Source organism: Zeus faber (genome assembly GCF_960531495.2).
Source record: "Zeus faber genome assembly, chromosome: 1".
NCBI classification, from domain to species: domain Eukaryota; kingdom Metazoa; phylum Chordata; class Actinopteri; order Zeiformes; family Zeidae; genus Zeus; species Zeus faber.
Genome location: NC_137193.1, coordinates 49,446,928 through 49,473,646, shown reverse-complemented (window position 1 = coordinate 49,473,646; position 26,719 = coordinate 49,446,928). Strand labels below are relative to the sequence as shown.

The 26,719-nt window shown below is 43.0% G+C and overlaps 1 protein-coding gene across 1 annotated transcript in view; it reads right to left on the bottom strand.

Moving 5' to 3' along the window:
* The window catches only part of xxylt1 (xyloside xylosyltransferase 1), a 42,535-nt gene that overhangs the window by 12,441 nt on the left and 3,375 nt on the right, over nt 1-26,719 (bottom strand). The window contains exons 3-4 of the mRNA XM_080018202.1: nt 25,725-25,872; nt 8,028-8,160 (exon numbers count right to left, since the gene is read on the bottom strand). Coding sequence (XP_079874328.1) covers nt 8,028-8,160; nt 25,725-25,872 — 281 coding nt within the window. The remainder of the gene's footprint in view (nt 1-8,027; nt 8,161-25,724; nt 25,873-26,719) is intronic.

Here is a 26,719-nt window from a genome sequence, read left to right as displayed (position 1 = left end):
AGATGGCCGGCCGCCTAGTGCACCATTTAATGAGCATAAAGCTGTCCCTGAGCACATGGGGTGGCACACGGACAAAGCTCATTAACTTGCGCACACAAAGTTGATGTATGTGGACATATGTGCGCAACATTTTTACAAAAAATAATAAATTCCTGCTGAAACACTGCATATTTTTTAAATATACATTTTCAGATTCAAACACCTAACACAAGTTAAATCAATGAGTCAATATTCTACCGTGACTGAAGGTGTTTTTATTTACAATTCAATAGTTAAATAAAGATATCTTATTCAAATCAATTAATCTAACTTCATCATAACATGTAGGCCTGGCCTACAGGAAAGAGCAGTTTATAGATTGACTGTATCCAATGTTGTGTTGGTCATACCATAGAAAGATTTATTGCTTGTGCTTACTGAATAATAAAGAAGATTAGGAATTAAAACAATTTTGTAGCAGTATACTTAATTACATTACATTAAGCAGACGCTTTTATCCAAAGCGACTTACAATTATTCAAACACCGATGGACGCAGCCATCAGGAGCAATTAGGGGTTAAGTGTCTTGCTCAAGGACACTACAGCATGCTAGTAGGAGAAGCCTGGGATCGAACCAGCAACCTTTAGATTACTAGACGACCAGCTCTACCTCCTGAGCTACCCCCCATTAGCCCCCCTAATTGCAATATTGGTCTGAAATAAAGTTTCCAGTAGGGACGCATTCCATGTAATGTGTGCCAACAGATCCCCGCCCCCAGCAACAACATTGTTCGAAACATATAGGAAGCGAAAGAAAGTCGAACGCACCACTCCCATCCCGCCCAGACATTTTTCTGAGTCTGATTTGTGAGACTATTCAAAGATCAATGGATGTGAAGAAATATTGGTACAAATTCTTTCATATTGCCCATCCCTACCTGTGGAAAAAGGTGAAAAGGTGAGACATTCATCTTATCCTCACACAACACACCTCAGGAAAAGTAGATGAAACAAAAAGTGCTTTTAAAGCATGTGAAAGATTGATGACATGCAAGCCACACTAAATTGGATTTCTTTCCAGCTCTCTCCATCTGACTACAAGTATATTGTTCATGATTTTCTTTTCATGAAAAAAATGTATTCCTGAGGGGCAGTTCAGAGGTCCAGAACAAAAGGCTGTCAATTACAGTTGGAATTCTCCACAATGGGGTCCGGGAGGGGCTTAGAGTGAGGTACTGACGCTACAGAGTAGGGATCACCTCAAATCCATAAAAATAGAAATGACAATATTTTTATTTTCTTTACTAAAAAGGTGTAGTTGTATGTACAAAAAAACCCCACTGATCGACTTGAAGAATCTCAGTCGACTGACGGGTTTCTGACTGATGACTCGACGACTTTCGGGGGGCAGCCCTAGCCTATTACAGATAAATACAAAATGTAATAAGCAGCCTTTAAAATATACTTAATTAGCTGTTTTGTCTAGACATGTTGCTGTCTGATCTTTCTGTGTTTATGTTTTCCATGTACATGTTTGTTTCTATGTTTATTTGTCTCACCCATGGTGATTCTCTCCCTCTTGGAGTAGTGATTAGTTGTTTAAAGACCAAAACATGGTAAGATAGTTCTCCAAAGAGGGGGATTGGTGGTGGTTCTGTGTAACAAAAGGCTGTGCTCTTGTCATCCCACAGGTCATCAACAGGAAAGAGTTATTGCAGCAGTTCTTTATGATTAAAGTGCTATTGCAGGTTGAGAAGTTGAACTCCACTTGCAGACTAACTGTGTCCTAGATGCAATGACATACAATTACTCCGTATTGTATGTCCAGCATACTGACAGCACAGGTAAAAAAGTGAATCCCCACCAGGGCTTAGAGCCACTCCAGTACCGCCCCAAGCCAATCTCCAAACTGGAGGCTCCCGAAGGACTGGCATCAGGGGCTGCTGATGCGGGCATGGATACTTCGTGCTGCTTCTACTGTCCCCCACCAATCACACTGGAACCATGACACGGCCCTTTTCCGCCTAATGGCGACATCGAACCAGACACACCAGAAAAATTGCCACTCTGGCAATTGAAAATGCGTCAATTGCCTATTTTTAGTGGGTTTACCCGTATTTTTTTTAAATCCGGGCACACCCACTAGTTTTGGTGTAAAAACCGTTATAGACACATGTAAGAAAGAAGACACAAGTATGCTGAAACACACACACACACACACACACACACACACACACACACACACACACACACACACACACACACACACACACACACAGTACTGTGTCGATAATTGACAAAAACAACACGACAACAAACCACATGCAATGGATACAGCTGATACAGCTGACCCTTAATCCCTGGTTATATCTTCGAGTGGGCAGGAAGCGGGGCACCGCCCACACAGACAGTGCAGGGTGTTACCAGGCACATTCTCCGTTGCAGTATTTTCAGAAACCACATGTGGCAGTAGAGAGAAAGTACGGTGTGAAGCAGGAAGTAGTAAACGAAGAAGAGCGCTAGACAGCAAACGTGGCTGCATGCAGGGCATCTGAGCTTGATTATGCCAAGGAGGAATTGATGTTTATGGTGATTAAACAAACAAAAATTTGGGCTGCCGATCAATTTTGGCAAACATATCAGAAATAAAACAGCAAACCACTGAACTCCCATCACTTCCAATGCATTTCCAGGGAACCCCTCTAGCATTCCTTGCGCCAACTCACAAAACTTTGGAGATGTGCGACCTCGCTCAGGTCCCCATGCGCCATGGCACCACCCCCTGGTGACGTCAATTGCATCACACACTGCCTCACGCCCACGCACTTTGGGCTGGTATAAACCAGGCTTTACTCATTCACCGCATTTTTGCTGCATGCACCAAATTACTCCCTGGTTTGGGGCCGGTGTGCACATTGCTGCTGAGATAGGGGACTCATCGTCTGGAGGCAATAAAAAATTAAAAAAAAAAACAATGGTGTGAGAACACAGCATCTGCTCTTCCTCTTAATGTAGTGTTGTGCTGCAGGGTCTATCTAAACATTGTTGCAGACCAAGTACACCCCTTCATGGCATCAGGCAATGGTATTGCCTGATGGCAGTGGCCTCTTTCAGCAGGATAATGCACTCTGCCCCACTGCAAAAAAATGTTCAGGACTGGTTTAAGGAACATGAAAAAGAGTTCAAGGTATTGACTTGGCCTCTGGGGGAGTCTCTGCCCACATTTACGGGTTTAGGGAGGGAGACACTCTTTCCGGCAGTGAAGCACCGATATGGCGATAGTTTATTAAAGTTTGAAAAACAAAAAGGCTTGCTGGCTAAAACTGGGAACATAAAATAAAATAATAATTAGTATCCATGTTTCCTTGGTCGCGGTCCAGTCCACAGGCGTTGCAGCAACCTGCACCACACGATCCCAACTGAAAGACAAATCAACAGGTAAGAAACCTCTCCCAGCTGGGTCCTGGCAATCAGCTCTAAATAGGCTGACCATCACCTGCAGACTGTGGGTTAACCACGCCCCCCTCGTCTGCCACAGCCACCAAATTTATCAGATCTCAATCTGATCGTGCATCTGTGGGATGTGCTGGAACAACAAGCTCGATCTATGGGGGCCCCACCTCACAACTTACAGGACTTCAAGAATCTGCTAATGTCTTGGTACCAGATACCATAAGACACCTTCAGAGGTCTTGTGGAGTCCATGGCCTTGCAGGTCATAGCTGTTTTGGCAGCATGAGGGGCACCTACACAATATTAGTGGTTATTTGTGATGGTTTTAATGTTGTGGCTGGCAGGTGTACGTCTTTTACTGTTTTACGAGCCGTTTTATTTGCGAGGATTTATCCACTTTAATACCAGGGCTTGCCTTTCCACATGCAAAGGTTCCACCAAAACAAGTTCCCACTCGACACTATTTTGTCGAATGCACCGTCGTTGCATCCTGAGCTTAGCGCCGCCCAAGACGACTGTAATTGGTTTAAAAAATACAAACAAGTTTTTTTCCCCTATACCAGAATGACAGTGGGTTGAGCCAGACCAAGTGTGGAGACAGGTCTGGCTATGCGAGACTAGGCATGACTAAACCTTAAGATTTGCATGTAACATCGAGACAAACGGTTTCCTTAGAGCCAGTCACATCTTTAACTACTTATCTCACACCCAATTTATTGTTTAGGGCCCTCGCCTGAAATAACTGCCTCCCCATTTGTTCTGAATGGTTTGTAGCCGTTTAATGAAATGTAAAGGCCTTATTTTCAATCTTGCAACGAATAGGAAACATGATAGATATGAAATAAAGTTTGAATTACTTTTTTATAATTTATAGCCTTAGGAAAACAAGAGTCAAAGAAAATATCAACATAATTAACAATAATACCAAAGACACTTCAAAGAGATGAATTGTCCCTGTAAAGCCCGTTTTCCACTTGCACTGAAAGCCGCAAATCTACTGCCAATGTTCGGTATTGGCGTCATGTGGGAAAAGGAGCTGGTTTCGATGTTCCATAAAAGTCATTCCATAGATTTCCCCACTCTCAACCTAGTATCATTACCGGTAAAAATGCCAATACAGCTGTGAATGGAAGTGTGTGGGAATGATAGCAGTAACATCGGTGTAAAGTAGGGGTGGAGATTAATCCAAATAAAGCACAAATAGTGAGTTTTGTACAAATATTTCAAAAGTGTTTTGTTTTCGGGAAGAGAAAAAAAAACATTTGAAAAAAGTGAGTCCGTCTTTTCTCTACGGTAACAGGTCTTTATATCATTAAAAAAAAAATAGTTAAAAAAGCCACTCAGACACTCGACCTATGTTTTGCGGTGAGAGGTGCACTTGCCTGTCGACTGCATCACAGCACAGAGCTGGAAGGAGCGAGCAGACAGAGAGAGGTAGAACAGGTGGAGAACGTTCCTTCTCCTGAGGCAGAGAGTGTATAACAGGTTGAAACTGATCATACTGATTTACTAAAACTGGGTTAGGGCAAAGCACTGGTCTAAAAACGAAACCGTTTCTGTTGCCTGGTCTCACGTGATATTAGAAACCTCTCGTGTGAGCATTGCGTAATGTATCCGTAACAGTCATCTATGTGGGAACAGACTCCATACGGAACTTCTACATAAAGGAGGCAAAGTGGGAATGACTACCTACTGCCGCTGGATAATTTTTATCCAGCAATGTTACAGATTCCATCTGGGGAAGGGGCTTTAGTCTTTCATTCACAGGAATGTTTCTATGTGCTGAACCGAGGGACTGGCACCTGATGGAGGAAAAAACAAAAACATAATGGCTGGAAACAATCAGTTGGAAGGCTGATGCAAACACACAGGAAAAGTGGCCACGCCTCCTTCTCCTCCCCTATTGACGGTTTATTTTTATTCATTTATTAATTTAAAGAAAAAACACTGAAATATCCAACTAAAGGTATACCCCTCGAGCCCCATATGTAGATGGTTTGCATTTGTTTACATTTTCTTTCATTTTGGAGAATGTACAGTATTCCAAAACAGCCTCGCTTTGACAACCTTCCCTGTTCGGTGAGGCAAAGAGAGACTGACAGAGTGTGAACGAGAGAGGGAGAGAGAAAGAAAGAGAGAGAGAGAGAGAGAGAGAGTTAGAAAAAAAACCTTTATACAGCACGTGGTATCTCCTGATTTCAGCAGCACAAGCACAAAAAATGGAATATAATATAGTAATCATAATAAAAAATAAAAGCAAGAGAGCGAGATGGACAGACAACCAACCGACATCAACAAAACCCCTTCAGAATGTCTCACCACTCAAATGGAAGTTTCCACCTCTCTGCTGACAAACACAGATTCCCCCTGGCCTGGATCACACACACACAAACACACGCACACGCACACACACACACACACACACACACACACACACACACACACACCTTGACCTCAGTCTAAAGCAGCTGAGCAACATATTGTCTTCATGAGTACATTGTGAAGGCAAGTCAATCTCATCGCCATTGTTCCCTCACATTTACAGGTAGACCCATTTTATTCATTGTATTTGTTTTATCCCTCTGAAAAAGTCCAACTGAGGCTTTCTACCATTCTGTTTGTTACTCTTGAAGTTGGCTTCAAATGGAATGAAGGAAAGCAGTCACTGTGTGCGTGGAATAGATCCATTACAAAGCGGCATTCATTTGGTCACATACACATGTGCGTCCCATTCTAGGAACAAAAGTGTTGTGTCGGGAGGGAGCCACGGGAGGTCAATAGGTTTTACTTGCAAAACATTTTGCTGTAATTTTGGATAGATTTAAAAGGAAACATGACTAATATATGAAATAACAGTTGGTTGAGAAACTTCACTTTATACTGTTGCCCTAAACTAATCTTTCTATGTATGTGTGTCAAGAAGAATCCCTTTTTCTAAACAAGTGGAGGGCAGAAATAGTGAACACATGATGTGCCAATAGATGACTGAAGTCCTTGAGGTGCTCATGATTCAGTGCTTGAATATATGAACGAAACTTCTCACTCATAAAGAACCCAGTTACGTAAGCCCCTGTCCCCCTTGCACTGAAAGCCATAAATCTACTGGCAATGTTCCGTATTGGTGTCATGTGGGAAAGGGAGCCAGTCTTCATGTTCCATAAAAGTGGGTAAAAAGGGTTTTTACAAATATTTATTTCGTACACATATTATTTAAAAATTATTTGTTTTCGGCAAGAAAAAAAACCATTCAGAAAAATGGCGAGGCCGATCCGAACCGTGGTGCTTGACCGCAAAGATAAAAAACTGAAACACATCCAGACTCTACGGAGACCGGTGTTTATATTCTAAAATGATATTCTTTTTCTTCTTAAAAATGCCACTCAAACCAGTGTCTTTTACAATTAGGGGTGCGGTGCGGGGACATCGAGCACTAGCCATTTACTATCCAGCCGGCTGCACACCAGTGCTGAGCCAGAGGGAGCGAGCGGACAGGGAGAGGGAGAAAAGGTGGAGAACGTTCCTTCCACAGAGTGTAGGACAGGTTGAAAATGATCACACTGGTTTAATAACTTTGGGTTAGGGTTATTGCGTCCGGGGACGAGAGCTCTGTCCCCTCTCTGTCAGCCGAGGGAAGGGGCAGGGAGATGGGGAGAGAAGTGCTGGTCTAAAAAACAATTCTGTTTCTCAGTCTCGCCCGAGCATTACATAATGTATCCGTTACAGTCATCTATGTGGGAACAGACTCGATACGGAAATTTTCGGTAAAGGAGGCAATGTGGGAATGACTCTCTACTGCCTTTGCCGGGTATTTTTTATCCAGCAATGTTACGGTTTCCATGTGGCAAAGGGTTTAAGAATTTAAATAAAAATTAAAGCTGTCAGGGGTTTAGAGGGGCAATGGATTTTTCGGTGTGGTGGTTTTAGTTAACATACTATGAATTCCAGCAATACTAAAATCCAATGGCGTCATGGCAAGTCAACATGCATGCATTGGTATACGAATGGCCAAACAAATGCAGACAAAGGTGTCCTCTGCATTAGTGGTAAATGTGGGGCTGGGTGATATGGGAGGATTTATGATAACATATCTAAAAAGGGGCCATTATATTGAGCTTTACAGTAATGTATGACAGCTAAAACTCCAATATTTCAAACTTTATATTGTGACATACCAACTTGCTATCAATTATCCCGCCACCCTTAATGACTGTAGGATCCCACCAAATAATATTCCAGATGCTCGGGATAGCGTGTCACTGTTACTTGTCCCCCAATAACACATTTTAACCATTTTCATCATATCATCATTTCATCATATCCAGAGAACTCAAAGGCTGCCATTTTTAGCGTGGTGACGGAACTGTTTGGCTTATACAGAAATACGGTAGGGCACAGTTTGCTAAGCACTGATTGGTGGGCATTGCTATGTAAATCACTGTTTTGCAAATGCAAAATTTGGAACACACCATCACTGAAAAACCATAAATGATAATATAAAGAAAATATCTCTCAAGTATGTTCCATCCCATAGCTTGATGCTCTGCACAAGTGAAATCAATAGAGGCAGTAAATCCATATCTCATCTTCTACCTACCTGTAAACTGGCTGCATCTCCCTGGTGATACCGATTACAGCTCCAGGGGGAAAACGAACAAACTCCTGGAAGAGGTCCCTGATGTTGGTCCTGTATTTCAGGTCAAGGTCCAGCTGCACTATGTGTGTCAGACCTAAAACGAAGGATTATTATTAAAGTCACATTCATCATCTCCCTTACAAGGGAAAAGGGATTCATGCTCACTCAGAAGAATGAGGCTGCTGAGAGACACGGGATACTCTTACCTGCTATAACTCATTAGTAGATTCGATTTTTAATAGCTTTCGTGGTTATTATTCTAAATCTCTGGTAAGAAATTATATATGGCACGAATTAGAAATACCTTCACGACAAATACAAATGTTGAATCTTTATTTATTTGTTAAAGTCCCTGTGAAGTGAAGAAGGTGATTTGTTTCTCAACACATTATACATAGTTAGAACACCATCGCTGAAAACACATGAAAAGACTGTAAAATATATAATACCGAAATGTGGAGTTAGAACGTTAAACTGTTTTTGTTGTTCCGATTTGTTGGGTGGGTCTAAATCGGGGGCGCGTCACGTTAAGCGTTTCTACCTGGCATGGCCCCTCCCCTAACGCTATATAAAAATTCTCCGGAGCTCCACTGCTCCGATCAGAGCTGTCATTTGGGAACCCCTGTTTTAAATAACCCGGTTAGTTTCGTTCACCCGCCACGAGCGAACCGACTGATGAGACCCCGCCCCCCCCCCCGTAGCTCCAGCTGGGAGATGTGTGCGAGCCACTCGTTCTTCGGCTCAGTGGTCACGTGGTTTGTGCTCACTGAATGAGAGTCTGTCACGGCTCTCGGGGTGTCAGGTTTCTTCAGTGCCCCAGGGTCTGAGAGCGAGGAGACTGCCTTTATATTCACTGATTTTAAAAGCTAATTTTATATACTTGCCGATTTCTTTTTAATCATTCAAATTTGGCTTGGTGGTTTATAACACATTTTTTTGTGGTGTGACAAACTCAGAACAGTTTTTTTTGCTTTACAGGGACTTTAATAATATGAAATATACAGTATATACACACGTTTTTGAATCTGACTTTTAATTCTTCTTCTGAAAATGAAATGGCACTGGTGTGCTTTTTCTGTGCCAAAGATCCCCCTTTATTAAAGCTGTTATATAAACATGGCATGTGTCCTAATTCTGCATAATTCAACTTTACTCCCACCTAGTTGTGGGGCTATGTCAGCCTGCACTCATGTCCTGCCACTCAGCTGGTACTCACTGTGTAATGAAGATTCTCCTATTTTCATTTTTCACCCCTGCCTTTAAGTCTGCAAGCCACTGTGAGGAGGCTACTACATCCTGCTGATTACACCATAATCCTCCACTGCCAGAAGCTACCCCAAAATTCCAACAAGGCTGATCTCTTTCTCAAACACCGGGATATGTTTTGACAACTGCAGACCAAAGGCAAGTACAATCAGTTTAGAAAGGGTGAAGCTTGCTCCAACAGAGATTGTGAGGAGTCCTCGATATAGCCTGACAACCCTACGGCTGGAGAGATGATATCTTTGGAAAACCTTCGACCGCAGCAGTCCATGTCTACTGCATAGTGATGAAGTGTGTACTCTTTCAACTGCCCTTTTCCCGATTGTATCAGAGTCTTCCTGCCACAGCTTCCTCAGAAAACCCAAGGAAGCTGAGCTCGCTTTAGGAAGGGTTAGATACACTCTAGAAATCTGTCCTCTCATTAATGGGTCAGTCACACAGTGCTCAATGCATTCAGCTTCAGTTGTGGCTGGACAATAGGGAAGTGGTTACTCAGGTGACTACTTCTAATGACACATCCCAAGTAAATCAATCGACTAGTAATTGAATAATTCTTGAATAATGTCTTCAGCAGTATAAAGCCCCAGAGCTTTGAAAGGATAGTCAAATATACGTGGCTGTTATATTGTCAGTCTAAATAAACTCACTAAAATGTTTTTTTCCTGTGAAGAGGGCAGTCTTCGTAAGCTAAAACCCTGTGTACAGCGCAATCCCTTAACACACTGATAAGTTCTTTGTGGATAAAATCACATCAGTATCCAGGAAATATGGACCATCATCTGTTCATTGTTTCAACTTCCTGTGTTTTCCTGGTTGCCATGGTGATGAAATGTTGGGAAATTCTTGGGCTGCGGGACTGGTTTGCCATAGACACAGCATAATAATTGCATTGGCGGCACTGTTGCTATGTCAATTTCAATTATAATATTTGGCATTATATTTTATAGTATTGCATTTGATATATTTGGCTGTTTGACATTGATGGAATTTATGAGCTCATGATATTGAGCCTATGAGGACTTCGTTATTATCTAGGGAAACCGAAAAACAGGCCCCACAGTTCACAGCCTATGTAATTTTGCAAACTTCGACATTGATTGAGCATTGTCTGCAAAGATCCATGTGTGGCTTCTGCAGGCGTTTGTCATTTCCCCACTATCTCCTTTTTTCTGTAGCTCTCCCTATTTCTCCACAGGTTCCTTAAGTTGTTGATGCACTTCACCTATAAGACCTTGCCGATCTACAAGGAATCATATGGAGAAAACAAGAGAAAGCTCCCAGCCCTAGCACTGATTTTGTTGCTGCTGTCTCAGGTTTTGCTGCCTACTTAGTTTGAGTTGGAGCTTTCTGGTCATCTAGTTTTCAGCTTTTTTTTTTTTTTGCTTCTCCATCCTTTTGGTAATTTGGTCAATAACTGAAGCTCATTTCTGTTGTGGTTGTGGCCTGTTTGGTAATAAATCAATTGAGATTTTTGGCAAAATGTTGTGGTGACAATTTCCACCAGATTATGGTCTGTGGTGGAGCCAATCATATGTTATATTATATAATGTCATATAAGGTTTTAATTGTGGGAGAAGTGTGGTAGGCGGAAGGAAATGTAGCAGTTCCGCCTGCCACACACCACCCGAGTGGCGTTTTCAGGGCCCTCTGACAGAGACATAGGCAGATATGTTGTATATGTGTTTATTGTGGAGAGTGGCAGGATGTAACAATCCGGGAGCAGATGGACACGTCATGACAGAGGCTCTCCCTGTGTGGGCGTGTGTGTGTCGTTGATTGCTTTAATGAGCAACACACTTACAGCCACCCCTGATCCCGGGCCGAATTACTTCGACCCAAGACAGGTACGGTTGCTTAAACCGCACCACACCTACACCACAAAATGATCGAATGATACATGGATGTTCCTGTCTATTAATGCGCCAACGGGCACGTAAACAGGGAGAACGCTGCGGAAAACAAATGTCTACCCGGGTGTCATGTTTCCATCACTGCCAATCAGAGCTGGAGCCGATAAAATACCCATGACTAGTGCAGAGTCATTTGTCGCGGGAATGAATGCCACTTGAGACCTTTAACACTAAAGACAAAAGCCAGATGTTAGTGGGTGAAAGCAGGGTTTTTTGTGCAGTGTAAAAGATGTGTATGTGGCAATGTCACATTTTCATCCTGTGCAGATCTCATTCCAGTGGCCAACAGCCAAAGCAGGATCTGACCGCAAGGGCCCAGACATTACTGACAAAGGGCCTGCACTTGGGGGCAGGGGATAAAACAAGAACTTGGCCAAAACCAAGCTTGTTGAAACACTAAACAATGAGGGGTGACTGTAGGCTTTAGCACGACTGGACGAAGAGGCTTTGGCCCAGGAGATATTTTAGGGCGCCGGTTTCTGTTCAAACAAGAGGAGAGGAAAAAAGAAAAAGAAAAAAAAGAAAAACTCAGCGAGACAGCGTCAGCCTGTTTTCTATCCTCCTCTCCAAACAAGGAAGTGGCCTGTCACAATGCCTTCATGTGTTATGCCAACAGAAAGGAGCCCGGAAAAGAGTCAACTCCCGAACGGTTGGCGTATTTGATTGTACTTACCGGGCTTAGCCAAATGTAGTGCATTGGGAATAGGGTCTTAGGCTGTTACAACATTGTGGTAGTATGTGTTTGATGTTATATTAATGACTCAACACAAAGTCCCATTGATGTGAGGAATGAAACGCACCCTCAGTGACAGCTATCGTGACACCAAACAATGCTATCGGGTCGAGCTTGATGTTCTGCACTTTGACAGAAAGTCCTTTATATAATAGGGTTGATGTGAAAGTTAGACAAAGATCACAATTTCGCATCCATAGATCGGCTGTGTAAATCTGAATAGGTGAAGTGAAGTAACATCCACACTTTCCACAGTGATGCAGGCACTGCAACCGACCTGAACTAACTTAGGTCACACACACACACACACACACACACACACACACACACACACACACACACACACACACACACACACACACACACACACACACACACACACACACACACACACACACACACACACACACACACACACACAAAGGAGACAGTCTGGGCTACAAAGGGAGCTGTCCTTATAGTGAACAGCAGTCTCAAACCTGGTGAAGACATCAACAGATCCCTGCGTACCTAGTTATCTCTGAAGAGAAATGTCTACACTCTGTACTGACCTGTGTTTTCCTGTGGGTTGTCTCTAATTTTGTTGTTTTTTGGTTCCCTCGTAATCAAGTTTCTGTGAGATGACTTACTGTAAATAAAGGAACCTTAAAAGTCAAAGTCTCTCTCTGTCCTGGAAATGACCAAAATACTGTTTGTCAAAATAACATCTTTGCAGGTTCAACATCAAAACCAAGATGACATCACCGGCCGTCAGTAAGTTCAAAAGTGTAATGGGCTTAAATCAGGCCAGCAGAAATGTCAGCTGTCTGAGCCTCAATATTTTGAGTGTGGGGACTGCTCCGCAACCGGAGAACCCCCACAATCCCCACACTCCCCACCGAGCTCTGAGCCACTCCAGCACCGCCCCAAGCCACCCTCCGAAGCGTCTCTCCCCGCAGCCAAAGGTCTGGGCCCTATGCGCACGCACCGGTTTGGTTTAAGTTTTTCATTTTCCATACACGTAAGAATCTAAGGAAACAAAATAAATTCCATATTAAAGAATATGAAATGAATTCCATTTCTGTGGTAGTAGTTGATTCAGACAATTTACTTCACAGTGAGAGTTAGAAGAACATTAAAAGTCACAACAACGTGAGGGAAAACACTCTTACACAATGAAAATTACAAATAATCAATAATAAATCCGAAACGGCTCTGAACAGGGAGGGAGAGCGCCTCCCCCCCCCCTCTCCCTCTCACTTTGAGGGATCAGTTTCAGAACATGGTAAACTTTGATGGAGTCTATTGCAATTGACATAAATTAAATTTTTTTATCTGCCAGGAAAAATCAGGCGATTTAATTGTCAATCTGCCCAAGCGTACTTGCCACGGGACCAATTCAGCCCCCCTCCCATCCTGAGATAGACAGAAAGGCACAGAGGCTGTAATTAAAACACAGGAAGGCAAACACGGACAAAAGACTAAGTGATGGAGAGTCAAGTAGGGTGGAGATTGGACAGACTAGCCAAGTGAGCAGACAATATTCACTGCAGAGGAGGCACAGTAGACCACACAAAGTATTACTTTGTTTCAAAAGTACGTTCAATCCTGCAGAATCTAGGTTTCTGAAGGGAAATGTGCGTCATCATAAAAAATGGCCGATAAGTTTGGACTAAATTAAATGAAGCCGAAATGTACTGTATGATGTTTAGCTAGAATGCCAGAATAATCACAATGGAATAATAACAAAATAATAAATCAGTAAAATTTGTTCTAGTTAGTTTGAGCCAAACTTCCTTCATCAACCATACAGCCTACGGGGGTCAACCTGACAATTTACAATTTTACACTTAAAATCAGTACATGTCTTCTATGACCTCTCACAACAGTCCAGCTGGTCCATGGATGGCTGATAGGCATTGCAGAGATAATACTGTTAGGTGATTAGGAGGTTGCCGGAGGCACTGGCCAAATCACACAGCTGTCCCATGTTGATTTCCAGCTCAAAACAGCAACAGCTACAACAAAAGGCGACATTATCCAACCTTGGAGAATTTGTTTTCTCAGCCAACCTCATTATTAAGACACCTGATATCAGTCCTAATGTGGGAACACAAAGCTGATATGCTTGACGCTCTCAAAGCAACACTATGTAACTTTTTTTTTTTACTTAAAACGCTTCAGAATCATTTTGTTGGACACTGACTTGTAATATGGAAGAGCCTGTTTTTGCACTAGGCGTTCGGGTATGAAAAGCGTGTTACGCTTTATGGCACTACGTCACTTCCTTGATGTTTGGCTCCGGTAATTAGTTATTTTGCATGGTAAAGGTTTTATATATATATATACACGTATATATTGTGAACTTTACGGTCAAAATGTCCAGTAATAATTCTCATACAAAACGTAGCTACTCCACCCCCTCGACAGCACAGATGAGATGGGCCAGTGGTGCGCCTGGCACCCGCACCTCAGCTGTCACCCTCTGACTCACGCGTGCGAGCCAATGCCAGGCCAAGCTCATCTGATACCGACACCGGTAGCAGGGGGCCGACCCCCTTGCCGGGGGAGCTGTGGATTGAGTGCTTGCTGAAGCAGCAAGGTCTATGCAAGGGGAGCTGTAATCTAGGTGTACATTATAACTGCCATTGTGACATAGATGTTACTGAAACATGACCGATACCGTTCAAATTTTCGGTAACAATAAATTATTTTCGAACTCCGTACCGAGTTTTGCGACAATGGTGTAAAAGTGCAATTGCACTGAGAAACTGTATGAGCAGCAAATCCCAAATTCTAAAAGTTACATAGAGCTGCATTAAATGTTGAGGGGAAAACCCTATGAAAATTATTGGGCAAATTGATTGGGCAAGGTAAAAGTAGGCACGTCAATGATATTAGATAATAATTCCATTTAGATAATCACAGCTCATTTGTATTAAAAAAACAAAAAACAAAAAAAAAAAAACACAATTGGCACTAGCTAATCAAAGCATCTTATTTTCCTCGATACCATTTCAGTCAATTTTTCTTGGAGTATATTGTGTAGTCTTCTTATTTAATTTTTGTGTCCATGTAAACCATTTTGTGTACCAACATTATATTTGTGTCTAAAAGACATAAACAAAATGATATCAAATAGGCATATTGCATGCAGAACAAACTTTATCTTGTGAACTTCTGCTTGATAAAAAGTAACTCTACGTGTCATTATGCCTGAGAAGCAGCTGAAACTATGTAGCAGAATTTTAGCACTGTGCTGGAGAAAGGACTCAGCAAAAAAGAAAATTGACAGTGCTGTATATTCTCTGGAACACAGATGAAGGGACTCTCTGGACCTGTCACTTCAGAGAGCAGAACGTATGTAGGTCAGTGGATTGCTTTGGATTGCACAGAGAGTTTTGTTCGTCGTGATCAAGGCTAAAAGAAATCTCAATTCCCCAGTTTCTCCCTCAAATTAGGCTTGGGCAGATTGACGATTGAATTGTCAATCTGAGACATCAATATAATTTATACGCCAGGAAAACTCCTGTTGAGCATTGAAACAGTGTAAATGCAGTTTACTGTATTCGATCATAGTCCATGTTTAACAAGTGATATGATCACACTCACATGACAGGACAGCTGCCTCCTTCATGTCGCAAATCAGCAGTGGAACTGCTTTATGGCAATATTTTACATCACGTTGCTTTACAGTATCTGCATGTGGGAGCGAGCATGGGAGGGAGTGTAAACAAACATGGATGCAGGAACTTCACTTTGCAACTTTGCGGTTTGGGAAAATTACTCATTGGATGGATCATGGATTATTACAACATTTTCCCGTCTACCACCACGCCGCGACAATGTCAGGTGAGAGTTGACAACTGAGCCAATAGCGTTTACTGCATATAGAATACAAAGGTAGCTGGCGTCAGTACAACATAATTTGCCTTTTACTACCAGCGTTTGCCCCTGGCAAGAACAACCTCTGTTTGTTTTAGTTGTAGATAGCAATTACAACATTTAAACAGACGAGTCCAGAATAAATAATCAATGTTTTTTTTGTTTACTATACTTATTTAAAAATCAAGCATGATTGGACGATTAAAATGTTGTATGATTGCCCGAGCCTGCAAATCATTGAAAATTAAATCTCTTTCAATTACAATCATCCATGTGACATTAAATGCAATAATGAGCAGGAATTAAAAGTACATGCAGGCTCTGATATTTATTCATTCACTTATTTCTTGTAATAATTGATTGTTCATCATGTTTTACACAATAAAAGAGAGTAGTTTAATTTAAAAAAAAAAGTTCAAATGGCTAATAGCCATTTAAAGTCTAGCTAGAAGTTAGTTAAAGTAAGTTACAGTCTTCCGATAGCTCGAAGTTAGCTAAAGTAAGTTAAAGTCTTCAGCTGCTTTCACACATGCACACCCGACAATGTCCGGATAATGTCCGGACATGATTATCCGGATATTGTCTGGACTTACCCTTTTCACACATACCAGCCAAAAAGCGGAGATTGTCCGTGTCAGGTGCGTTTACACCACCTGGAAAAAATCTGTTTGGTTTAGATAAGGGGCGTAGCCTGGGTAGAGCGTGCAGGAGGTAGGACGTGACGCAATGATGCTGGCGGGCAAGTTTTACAGCACACTCAAGACGGCAGATGAGTGTCCAGACTTAGTTGTGCTTTTTTGGCGTTGACTCTACGTATTTGATAATAAAGTGGACATAGCGTGTAATGTCCCATTGAGAGTGCATGTGTGAAAGCAGCAATATTCAGTTAACTTCTCCAGTGGCATCATGAAATCATTTTTATTCATCAGTGCAATTGCTTTGAGAAACTCTCTTCAGGTAGTTCTTTCAAGTCAAGAGATAATTTGTTACATACATACTGTATACATAAATGCAGTGAAATGTCATGACACCTGATGATTACGCACAATAAGCTCTAAAAATATTAAAAATACTAAAATGTGCGTTATCAACACGGGGTGCTCGCGCAGGCGGCCGCAGGGGGCGACAAGTGCGATTCTGGGTCCTATAATTTGGTAATACCTGAAACCTCTTCAGCATATAGTCATCATACTGGAGTTAAATAATTACCTCTGAAAAGAGTTACTCTTTTGGTTCTCCAATTACAACTTCACCACACAGTGATGTGTAGCGTTGCATAAAATACCATGATTACCACGACCAAAAAGAGAGCAGTGAAAGAAGAACTTGATGATTGTGGAGGAAAAAATAAAATAAAATATATATCTGAAGAAAGTATATGACAGGCAGATGTGCAATAATTGCACTTGCAATTTAATTTCTCCATCAGAGAGAAATTATTTCTCTGATGAAGAACTTCATGCACTATCCTGCCATCTCTAAGACTAGGTGGTAACTTAAGTTAATGGTTGCAATGGAGAGTCCCTCTACCCATGTTAATATTCCCAGGGGTAATGGGTAATGCTTAAATATAGAACACCTCTATCGCTGCACAAACAATCTGCCTCATGGGGGGGGAGGGGTGGAACAGTTTGGGAATAACAATTACAAACAGCAACAGTTTATATTTAAGTGTACCACTGCCATAAATGGCAAAGTGAAGTGTTAAAATAAAGTGCACCATCTTCCATGAACATCCAAACCTGTTGCATCCACACTTCCAGGGACACTCAAGTAGTATTTTCCATGAAGATAGTGCACTAGCGGACGTGAAATTCCACAGGGGCGGATCAGGCCAAGCGCAAAGAGGTCTCACGCTCTCTAGTGGTTCGTTTCAGAACAATTCCCCTTCCTCATTTCCATGTGAGTTAAAGGAGTGCAGAGTACAATTACATTTTTAAAATACAGGGTCTTTAAAAATTTCCCCAAACAGGGTTCTGGATTACAGGTACTCCTCACTTAACGACCTACCTGTTTAACGACCATTCAGACTTACGACCAGTCGGTATTGTGTGCTGCGTACAATACCGCAGCGTGCTACTGCATCTCAGCCTCAAGCATCTCATCTCATCACCGTTCTCAGTCTCGTTCCTGCAGCCTGTCAGTATTCACTAGATTAACATTCCCAATCGCCACACCCCCTTACCGTGAAATAACACGGGTCCTCACTTATCGACAAATTCGCTTAATGACCTGGTTGTAGGAACGGAACTTAGTCGTTAAGTGAGGAGTACCTGTATTTTATTAAATTACATTGAATAGGGGTGTCACGATTTTCCAAATCCACGATTTGATTTGACTTTCGATTTTAAGGTCACGATTCGATTTAAACAGATGTATTTTTTTTCCCCAGCACTGGCCGCTATGCCATTGGTCGACTGTAGTCGTGATAAAAATAAAAATAAAAAACATGTTTCTCAGTCAGTAACTTTTATTTGAATATTAAAAATTATAAATGATAACACAATTATGGGAATATTTAAACAACACAACTTAACAGTTAAGAGCTTTAGCAAAACTAGACATATAGAATAGAATAATAAACAACAAGTTACTTATTACACTACTTTTCAGTTACTCACCAAAATAACGCAGAAAAAGAGCTGCTATATTTGCCAGAGGGGAATGCTGGTAGTAAAAGGAAAACTACTACCGATCTACTACCGATCAGAACGATCTTTTCTCCAAACAAAACAAATTAAAAGTCTCGATGCTTTTCAATTACTCCTTTTCCTGCCGCTGTGGAGCTGTGGAGCAGATCACAGATCGCTTCCGAAAAAACCCCGCCCGTGTTCTCATGGTCCGGTGGCAAAAACCCCGCGGCCCAGCATGATCCGAGGGCCAGTGGTTGGAAACTCTACACTAGAGGACATTCCCTGTTTGATGGTTGGGTTTATTTCCAACTTTCATCGCCACATCTGTGGAATTACTGGACATTCTGGCCAAAGACCCCTCCCTTGTACACAAAGTGAAACACTGGAAGAGAGGGAGATGCCTGGTGCACTCATGCGTCTCCGCTGACACGGACTTTTCACACCATTGCGGGCATATTTCTCTAATGTGAGTTCACTGTGTGACAAACTGGATGAAATAATATTGAACTTTGTATTCAAATCCTATTCAATTTAGTTCCTGCAGCCCTAGTGCCAGGTGGGCGGGTGCAATGTGTGAGCCGACCGCAGCTCTCCCAACTCCAAGTCGGTTTGGAGCCAGGAGCCACAGTGGAGTCCGAGGAGGGCCCCGCACCCCGCAGCGCACACTGCATTTGTTTACCGGCGGTCTTGACCACCCCAATATGGTGACCATGTCGGTCAATATTACCCCAAAAAATAGAATCGACAACCTGCTTGTGATTGTGACAAATAAAAATCTTGAATCTTGAATCTTGAATCTTGAATTTGGAAGTTTGAAATCGAATGCTCATTTCAATCGATTTTTGATTTTGTATTGGAATCATGAGACCCCCTAACACTGAAGTTAGTTTGGTCACTGTGGCTGTTTTGCCCACCACATGCCATCCAAGTGCTGTATTTAGAGCCCTCCAGCACAGAGACACAGACTATGGTGTTGAGAAAACACACATTTATTGTGGAGAGGGGGCTTGAAAGAACAAGCCCAGGAGCACATGGACAGGTGTCATGACAAGGGCTCCTCCAACAAGCAACATGTATGCAGCCACACTGATCCTGGGCGCTAATTACCTTGACCAAGGACAGGTGTGGCTGCTCAAACCACACCATTCCGCAACCACATTCCCCCGACACCAAACTGAGGCCAGGAAGAATTCCTGGCCGAAGCCCACCCAACCACCAAGCAGAGTTGCCTCGAGTTGCTGTGTTGGCTGGTGGAGGCATGGTCGGGCTTGGCTGTTGTGGGGGCTGCTTGGAGGAGTGGCCTGGCTGCTGGATGGTCCCAGTGGTGGCTGATGGGCGGAGGAGCTAGCTGCAGGCAGTTACCCGTGGTGGTTGCTGCGGCTGCTTCTCCCCCGGTCCTGCACCGGACCACCTGGGTGTTGCTCCTGCCAAACGGGAGAGGGTTGGCGCTGTGGTCGCCAGTTGACCCGCCGGGGGCTCCAGGGCATCTTCGGACGTGTCCCTTCCCCATGCCGGAGAGTCCCTCTTCAGGTGCCACTGTGGCAATTTCACCTACCACCGCCACCCAAGTGGTGTATTCAGGGCCCTCCGGCACAGAGACACATAAGATGGGGTTGAGAAAAAAACAAGTTTATTGTGGAGAAGGGGCTTGATAGAACAAGCCCCGGAGCACATGGACAGGTGTCATGACAAGGGCTCCTCTCCTGTGTTTGTTTGTGTGTGTGTGTATGAGGATCGGGGTTTTACCTGTTGCTCGTCAGACCAACCAACGAGCAACAGGTATGCAGCCACACTGATCCTGGGCCCCAATTACCTAGATGCAGGACAGGTGTGGCTGCTCAAACCACACCATCCCCACACCACAGTCAACATGGGTACTTTTTGTTCGCCCAATTTCTCCTTCAATAAAACAGCCGGGTTGTATATTAAAGTGTTTCCCCACACAGACTATATTTGGGCGGGCCGCTGGGGTATATTAACGGCCGCCAAGGTATATTTGATGATGGACCACTTTTACACATTTTTTTTTTTTTTTAATCCATCCAAGATCGACGCCATACGCAATTGATTATCTAGTGGACTCGTTCTCTTCATTACATTAGAAGACACCGATGCGGCACTCTGGTTAGAAAGTTTGTATCCTATTGAGAGACGGGTGACGGTAGCTCAAGAGGTAGAGAGTGTCGTCCAGTTCTTGGCCAGACGTATTTTTTAATTAAGTATTCATCGTTTGTCTTTGTTCGTGAACACATGCCTAAAATAACCTAAAATTAAATAAAAGAGCTGTAGTTGCAGTAATTGTGTGATTCATAATGCGAAGTTGTCTATTCGTTTCAATAATCTATCAAAATAGTTGCAGCCCTAGTCACATCCCGTACCTGTTTGCTATGCTGTTCTCGCGAAGAGTCTACTGACAGTCCCATAAGCTCTGCAGAGAAACAGAGAGAGAGAGAGAGAGAGAGAGAGAGAGCCGTGCTCTGATATTACGTTAGAAGACGGTGTCACAGTGGATATTTTACAAGCCATCATCCATACAGGCTGCTGCCCGCACTCTCTGCTTCAGATGGATTACAAAACGGCTGAGGTTTGTATCGGGTTCAGAGAGACCAGGAAGTGATGCCGTCTTCTCCGGGAACTAGACTTGAGCAGATGCACGATTAAATCATCTATTGGCGATTAACTCCATCGATCAGCGATCAACTCCATCGATCGCAATTGACATTGTTGACATACTTTTTCTGTCTTCTATCCGCCAGGAAAAATCCAAACATTGAAACTGCAAATGCAGTTTACCTTGTTTTGAAACTGGAGCACATAGGGAGACAGGGAGACAGGCTCTACCCCTCTCCGCTCAGAGCTGTCGAGTAACCACTGGTCATTGGATCTCACTTCCCCACTGTACAGTCCCATACAGAGGCATTGTGAGGGGCAGGTGTTTAAAAAAAAAAAGAGGCACATGGACCCCCAGCTCCAGTTCTAGGCATTTTGCTGCTCTTGGCAAACAGAGCAGCACAGCAGAGTGGCTGTGCACACATCGCAGGTGTGCCGAGGTGCGAGGTTCGTGAGGTGTTCCTCATGTGATGTGAGGGTGTGGTATTAGCCGACACCAACTCGGGACTCCTGAGTCGCCACCCTCCACTCCATCCTGTCCAGCATCAGGGTCCGGGGCTCTGCAGTGTTGCTGGCCCCGCTGTCCCACCGCAGTGTGTCTATGTAGGTGCTGCGTCTTCTTCCCCTCCTAGCTGTACCCTGGGTTGGTTCCCACAGGATCAGTTGGCTTGCCATCAGTGTCTGACGCAGTACCCAGCCAGCCTCATCTTTCTCTCTCTGACTTACTCAGTGACCCGCGAGAGGCTGCCATAGAGGTCCTCGTTTGTGATGTGGTCCTCCCATGTGACATCCAGTGCCATTCGAAGCATCCTGTTGTAGATGTCATCCAGGGGTTTTTCTGTCGTACTGTAAGTGACCATGTCTCGGCCCCATGCAGCAGCACTGACTCTGCTGCTGTTTTTGGGGACACTGTAGGCCTTGAGGATGTTCATGAGTTTTCCCTGGTGTATGGTGTTGAAAGCCTTTTTAAAGTCCATGAAGGCGATCACAGCAGGCAGGTTTCGGTCCCTGACACCTTCCAATATCCTCCTCAGAGCCACTATTTGCCCAGCAGTTGTATGCTTCGGGCGAAAGCCATTCTGTGAGTTTCTCAGCAGAGGATCCATGACAGGTTTAAGATGGTTGAGAATCATCCGGTAAGCTGTCTTAGCGACTAGTGAGCTCAAACTGATTCCTCGATAGTTATCGGTCTTGGTGAGATCACCCAACTTTGGTACCGGGACGATGAACATTGTGCGCCACAACTTGAGTAGCTCACAAGTCTCGTACGCTTGATTAATAAAGTCCAGCACTTCCTTATCTATTGGCACATACTTTAGAACCTCATGTGTCACTCCATCCTCCCCACAGCTCTTACCACACTTGATGGCAGCCTTGGCCCTCCGGTGCTCATCCATGGTAAATGGTTCATTGGGTATGGGCAGGTCAGGGAAGACGGGGGCAACTGGGTCATCTTCTCCTTCTATTTCAGGTGGATTTCCAAGAAGCCTCTTGAAGTGCTTGTACCAGGTACTCACACGTTACTCTGCACTTTCTCCTCAAATCTTGGCAGACTGACAGGAGTTTCTGCCAGAGATGTAATTGATGAGCTTCCAGCTCTGTCCATGTGTCTGATTAGCATGTGCCTCTTCAACCTCCTTGATCTGTTGGGTTAGCTCTTATTGTTCTTGTGTTGCATACACTTAGTATAGGTCCTCTTTCTTACACTTATACTCCTCTTTCTGACCACCTCTACCTTGATTATTGTAAGTCACGTAGGTCCCTGTACATGGTCCTCATCTCCTCCCGGGCCTTGATGACTCTGGCGTCTTGGCACCTCTCTTTCCGCCGCACTTTGGGGACTTTCTGGAGGCGTATCTCAGCTGCTTGTTGGTTCGCTTCAATGAAACGTTGGTAGCGGGCTGCTATGTCCTCTTCCTCCTCCTGCAATCTATGGAACCTATTCCTAATTTCTACTGCATAGCGTTCTTTCAGCTGGGGTCTATAGTCAGCTGACTCCAGTGATACTTGATCTTCCTCACTAATTCCTTCCTTGGTGCCCTTAGGCTCCTCATGAATATATCGATAAATTCGGATTGTCAGGGCTATATATAGCCCAGACAATCCGGGTCACCCCCTCCCCTGTAAGCACCTGCTGCTCAATATGCAAATCTTGTAATAAAAATATAGCAATAAATCATATACTGTACAGGTACTCCTCACTTAACGACCTACCTGTTTAACGATCGTTCGGACTGCCCCTACTGGCGATTGGAATTTTTGCCAAACGCCCAAGCCTAACCGGAACTCGGAAAACTAATCTGTGTCGTCGTCCCCCGTCGGCTACCACAACAAGTATATTTCAGACCTGTTGGAAACACGGTATTATCTTCTTTTTCCAAATACTTTAAGAGATTGACCGAAGCTGTATGATTTACTGCCTCCGATATTCTGCAATAAAGTGGGTCATGAAGGCCAGATAAAGTAGTCTCCTCATCTGAGGTGTTACTGGAGGTCGGGACATATTTCCATTAGAGTCCTGAAGGGCAGAAGAAAGCTTCTTAAAGAACAGGTTCCCTGTCGAGATAAAACATTCAAAGGGCACCCCTAAATCTAACAGAAGTTCAACCCTTAAAGAAAGCTTAGAAACATTGATTAGACTCTTAACGCCACCAACAAATGAACAGAAGTCCAAAAACTGAAGTATGGGTCATCTCGAGGTTTACCCATATTCATATCGTCCCAAGTCACATTTTCAAGAGTATGTCTTTGGTGGGCTTGTTTCATGCTGTCTGGTAATTCAGAGATTTTAAGCTTTGCTTACGCAAGTGTAGCAAGTATTGATTATAAACCCAAAGCTTGATGACTTGCTCGATTTGCTGAGTGTTGCCCCATGCTGAACATCCTCTGGGGTGTGGAAAAAACTGGAGCACAGCATCATGAAGACCAGTGACGAGTGCAGTGCAGCCACCATATTCTAAACTGGGGGGGGCTGATGTGGAAAGCAGCAGAACACAACATGTCCTTCCTTCTAAACACCCCAGGATCTCTCAAACATGCCACGTGCTGCTCTGATACTTGCCCATGCTTCCTTTTCCAGCTGTGCAGAATGTGTTTTGAATTTAATCGGAACTTTCACGGCTACTAAATTGTCTGCCTGTAAAACCTGTATTATACTGTATGAACCCCCAGGGGTTAAGAAGTAATATCTAATGTAAATCTAATGAAATTGTGGCTCAAATCTTGAAAAACTTCAGCAGTATCAGTCCATTTCAAACAAATATTGGTATATTTCAAACCTAGGTTTGGGTATCTCTATAATTAAAGGAATCTGTCTGTCGGTATGTATGTCCTTCGATTATCTAAACAACCATTCATCTCATCTACTTCAAACTTGGCGGGCGTATTGCTGGGTACCCAAGGACAACAAGCGTTGAATCTGGTGCAATTTGGACACGTATAATATTAATAAACCTTGAAAGTATGTGACGAATAAATCTCTTGAATCTTGATCATGAATCTTGAATAAATAAGCGAACACTTAACAAGCGAACAGTGAGCCGCTCGGTGCAGCTGGGGCGCTTTGTGACATTATCATCCAATATGTGACGCACAAGATGCACGAGGGGAAGCTCTGGAGATGGGGGCCGAGCGCCGGATCGTGACCTTCAACGTCACACACCCACGCAAGAGGAGGCGCCCCCACACAGTTAGCTGAGCACCTGGCAGTAAATGCGACTAAATCATTGACTGAACAAACCTGGACTCGACTGATTCCTCCTGAAGTTCTAATATGCCTATATTTTCACATTTAGTGTTTATTTTTTATTGCAAAGTTGCCCTTAAATTTTGTTAAACTGTGCCATTTTGAACAGGCATGCAGGACTGAATTACTGACATTTTGTTCAAGAGTGACATTAAAATGTCATGGAAAGTCGTACATTTTTAACGGGCACCATTAAAATATCTTAGAAAGACTCACATTTCAAACGGGCATATACTAGTTGTTTAAAAAAATATTAAATCCCAGTGCAGATACAAAATACTAGTTCCCCAATAATACCTCTATTTTCAATAACAATATCCTCATTTGAATACTGGAAAAAGAGTTTAATAAAGAAAATTAATATACAGTATTGCTTTCAAATAAAAAAATAATAAATAAAAATATGTCTTTCCCTAGCATTTTAGATTTTAAAAATCTCATGTTACTCAAGTTACATTACTGCTACAAATCTCTATTTCGGCTCACTGACCCTGAATTAATTCACTTCTTGGAAAACGGTGTAACATTTCTGTAAATATTATAAAATAATCTTTTGATTCCCAGCCGATTTGATTTAGACAGCAATTTAAATGTAGATGCTTGATAAAAAAATTCTATACACTAGTATAGTATGATTAAATACACTATAACACAGCACAATTAAAGCAAATCTCATCCATCATAGTCTCTGTGTAATTGTGATTATCATCATCACCATCATCCACTGTTTTGTAGTCATCTACCTCCTAATGAGACTAAATATTAGCATAAAATTATCAACAGGAGGAGAAAGAGCAGTGGACACCCCACAGTAAATTAATTTCTTTCGACTTAGGGCAAATGTGACTCAAATGTCAATCAACTGAGCGTTTGAAGGTAAACATGAAGAGACAGGCTTACTTTGAGGCATGATATGATGCATGGCTACAGACAGGAAGAAGATGGCATCGCTGTAGTAAGCCCCAGAGCCAGCGCTGAAGTGCTTCTGCATGGCCTCCACGATGGGGAATAACTTTTGTGTGAGGGCCACCACATCATGGAATACCACCTGTTTGAGGCATTGATACAGTAGAGAAATATTTTTATTTATTTAACATTGGTATCCAAAATCCCATTACATTGGGCATTATTTGAGCAATCTCCATGTGTGATTTGCACTAAATACCCCTGGACAACTTGTGGGAAAATGGGGCTACATTTTAACTGCCTAAAAATGAAGGCATGAATACACAAAGACCCAAGTGTGACTGTCATTATTAGCGGCAAAGAGCAGGGAATGGGCAGTGTAAGAAGACAGTTTGTTCGATGACTTGGCATTTGAGTGAGCTCCCACCAGGAAAAGTTCTGGAGACTGCGCTCTTGCATAACCACTATCTTGTATACCTTTGTGATTAATAATTAAAAGGGAATGATGTAGGAATGAGCCGACAGAGATGACAGCACACTCTCAGATGGCCTCCCCCATGGACCTCCATCCCATTCCTATATTTTACAGGAGTAGTTTGTGTGTGTGTGTGTGTGTGTGTGTGTGAGAGAGACTGGGTACTTTTGTGCTTGTCATGGGATTTTGTGCTTGTCACGGGATAAAGTAAATGGTGCTGAGTGAAGTGCTAGTAGTAGTAGAAGTTTGGTAGGCTTCATCTATCCTAAAAGTGCCTGTTTGAAACCATGGGCCTGGAACTGATATCGTACTGACATTAACTTCACAACCGGCGATCAACATGTTGTTAATGTGCTCAACATTAAACAATGACTGAGAAGTTATATAACTTGACCCCGGTTTCTAACCGAAGAAAGAATAATGAAGAAATCACTCATTAGTCAGCCGGGCCACTACAAGCTCACTGTACCTGGGGTTACCTTCACCAAGGTCAGCAAGTGGTTTACACATAAAA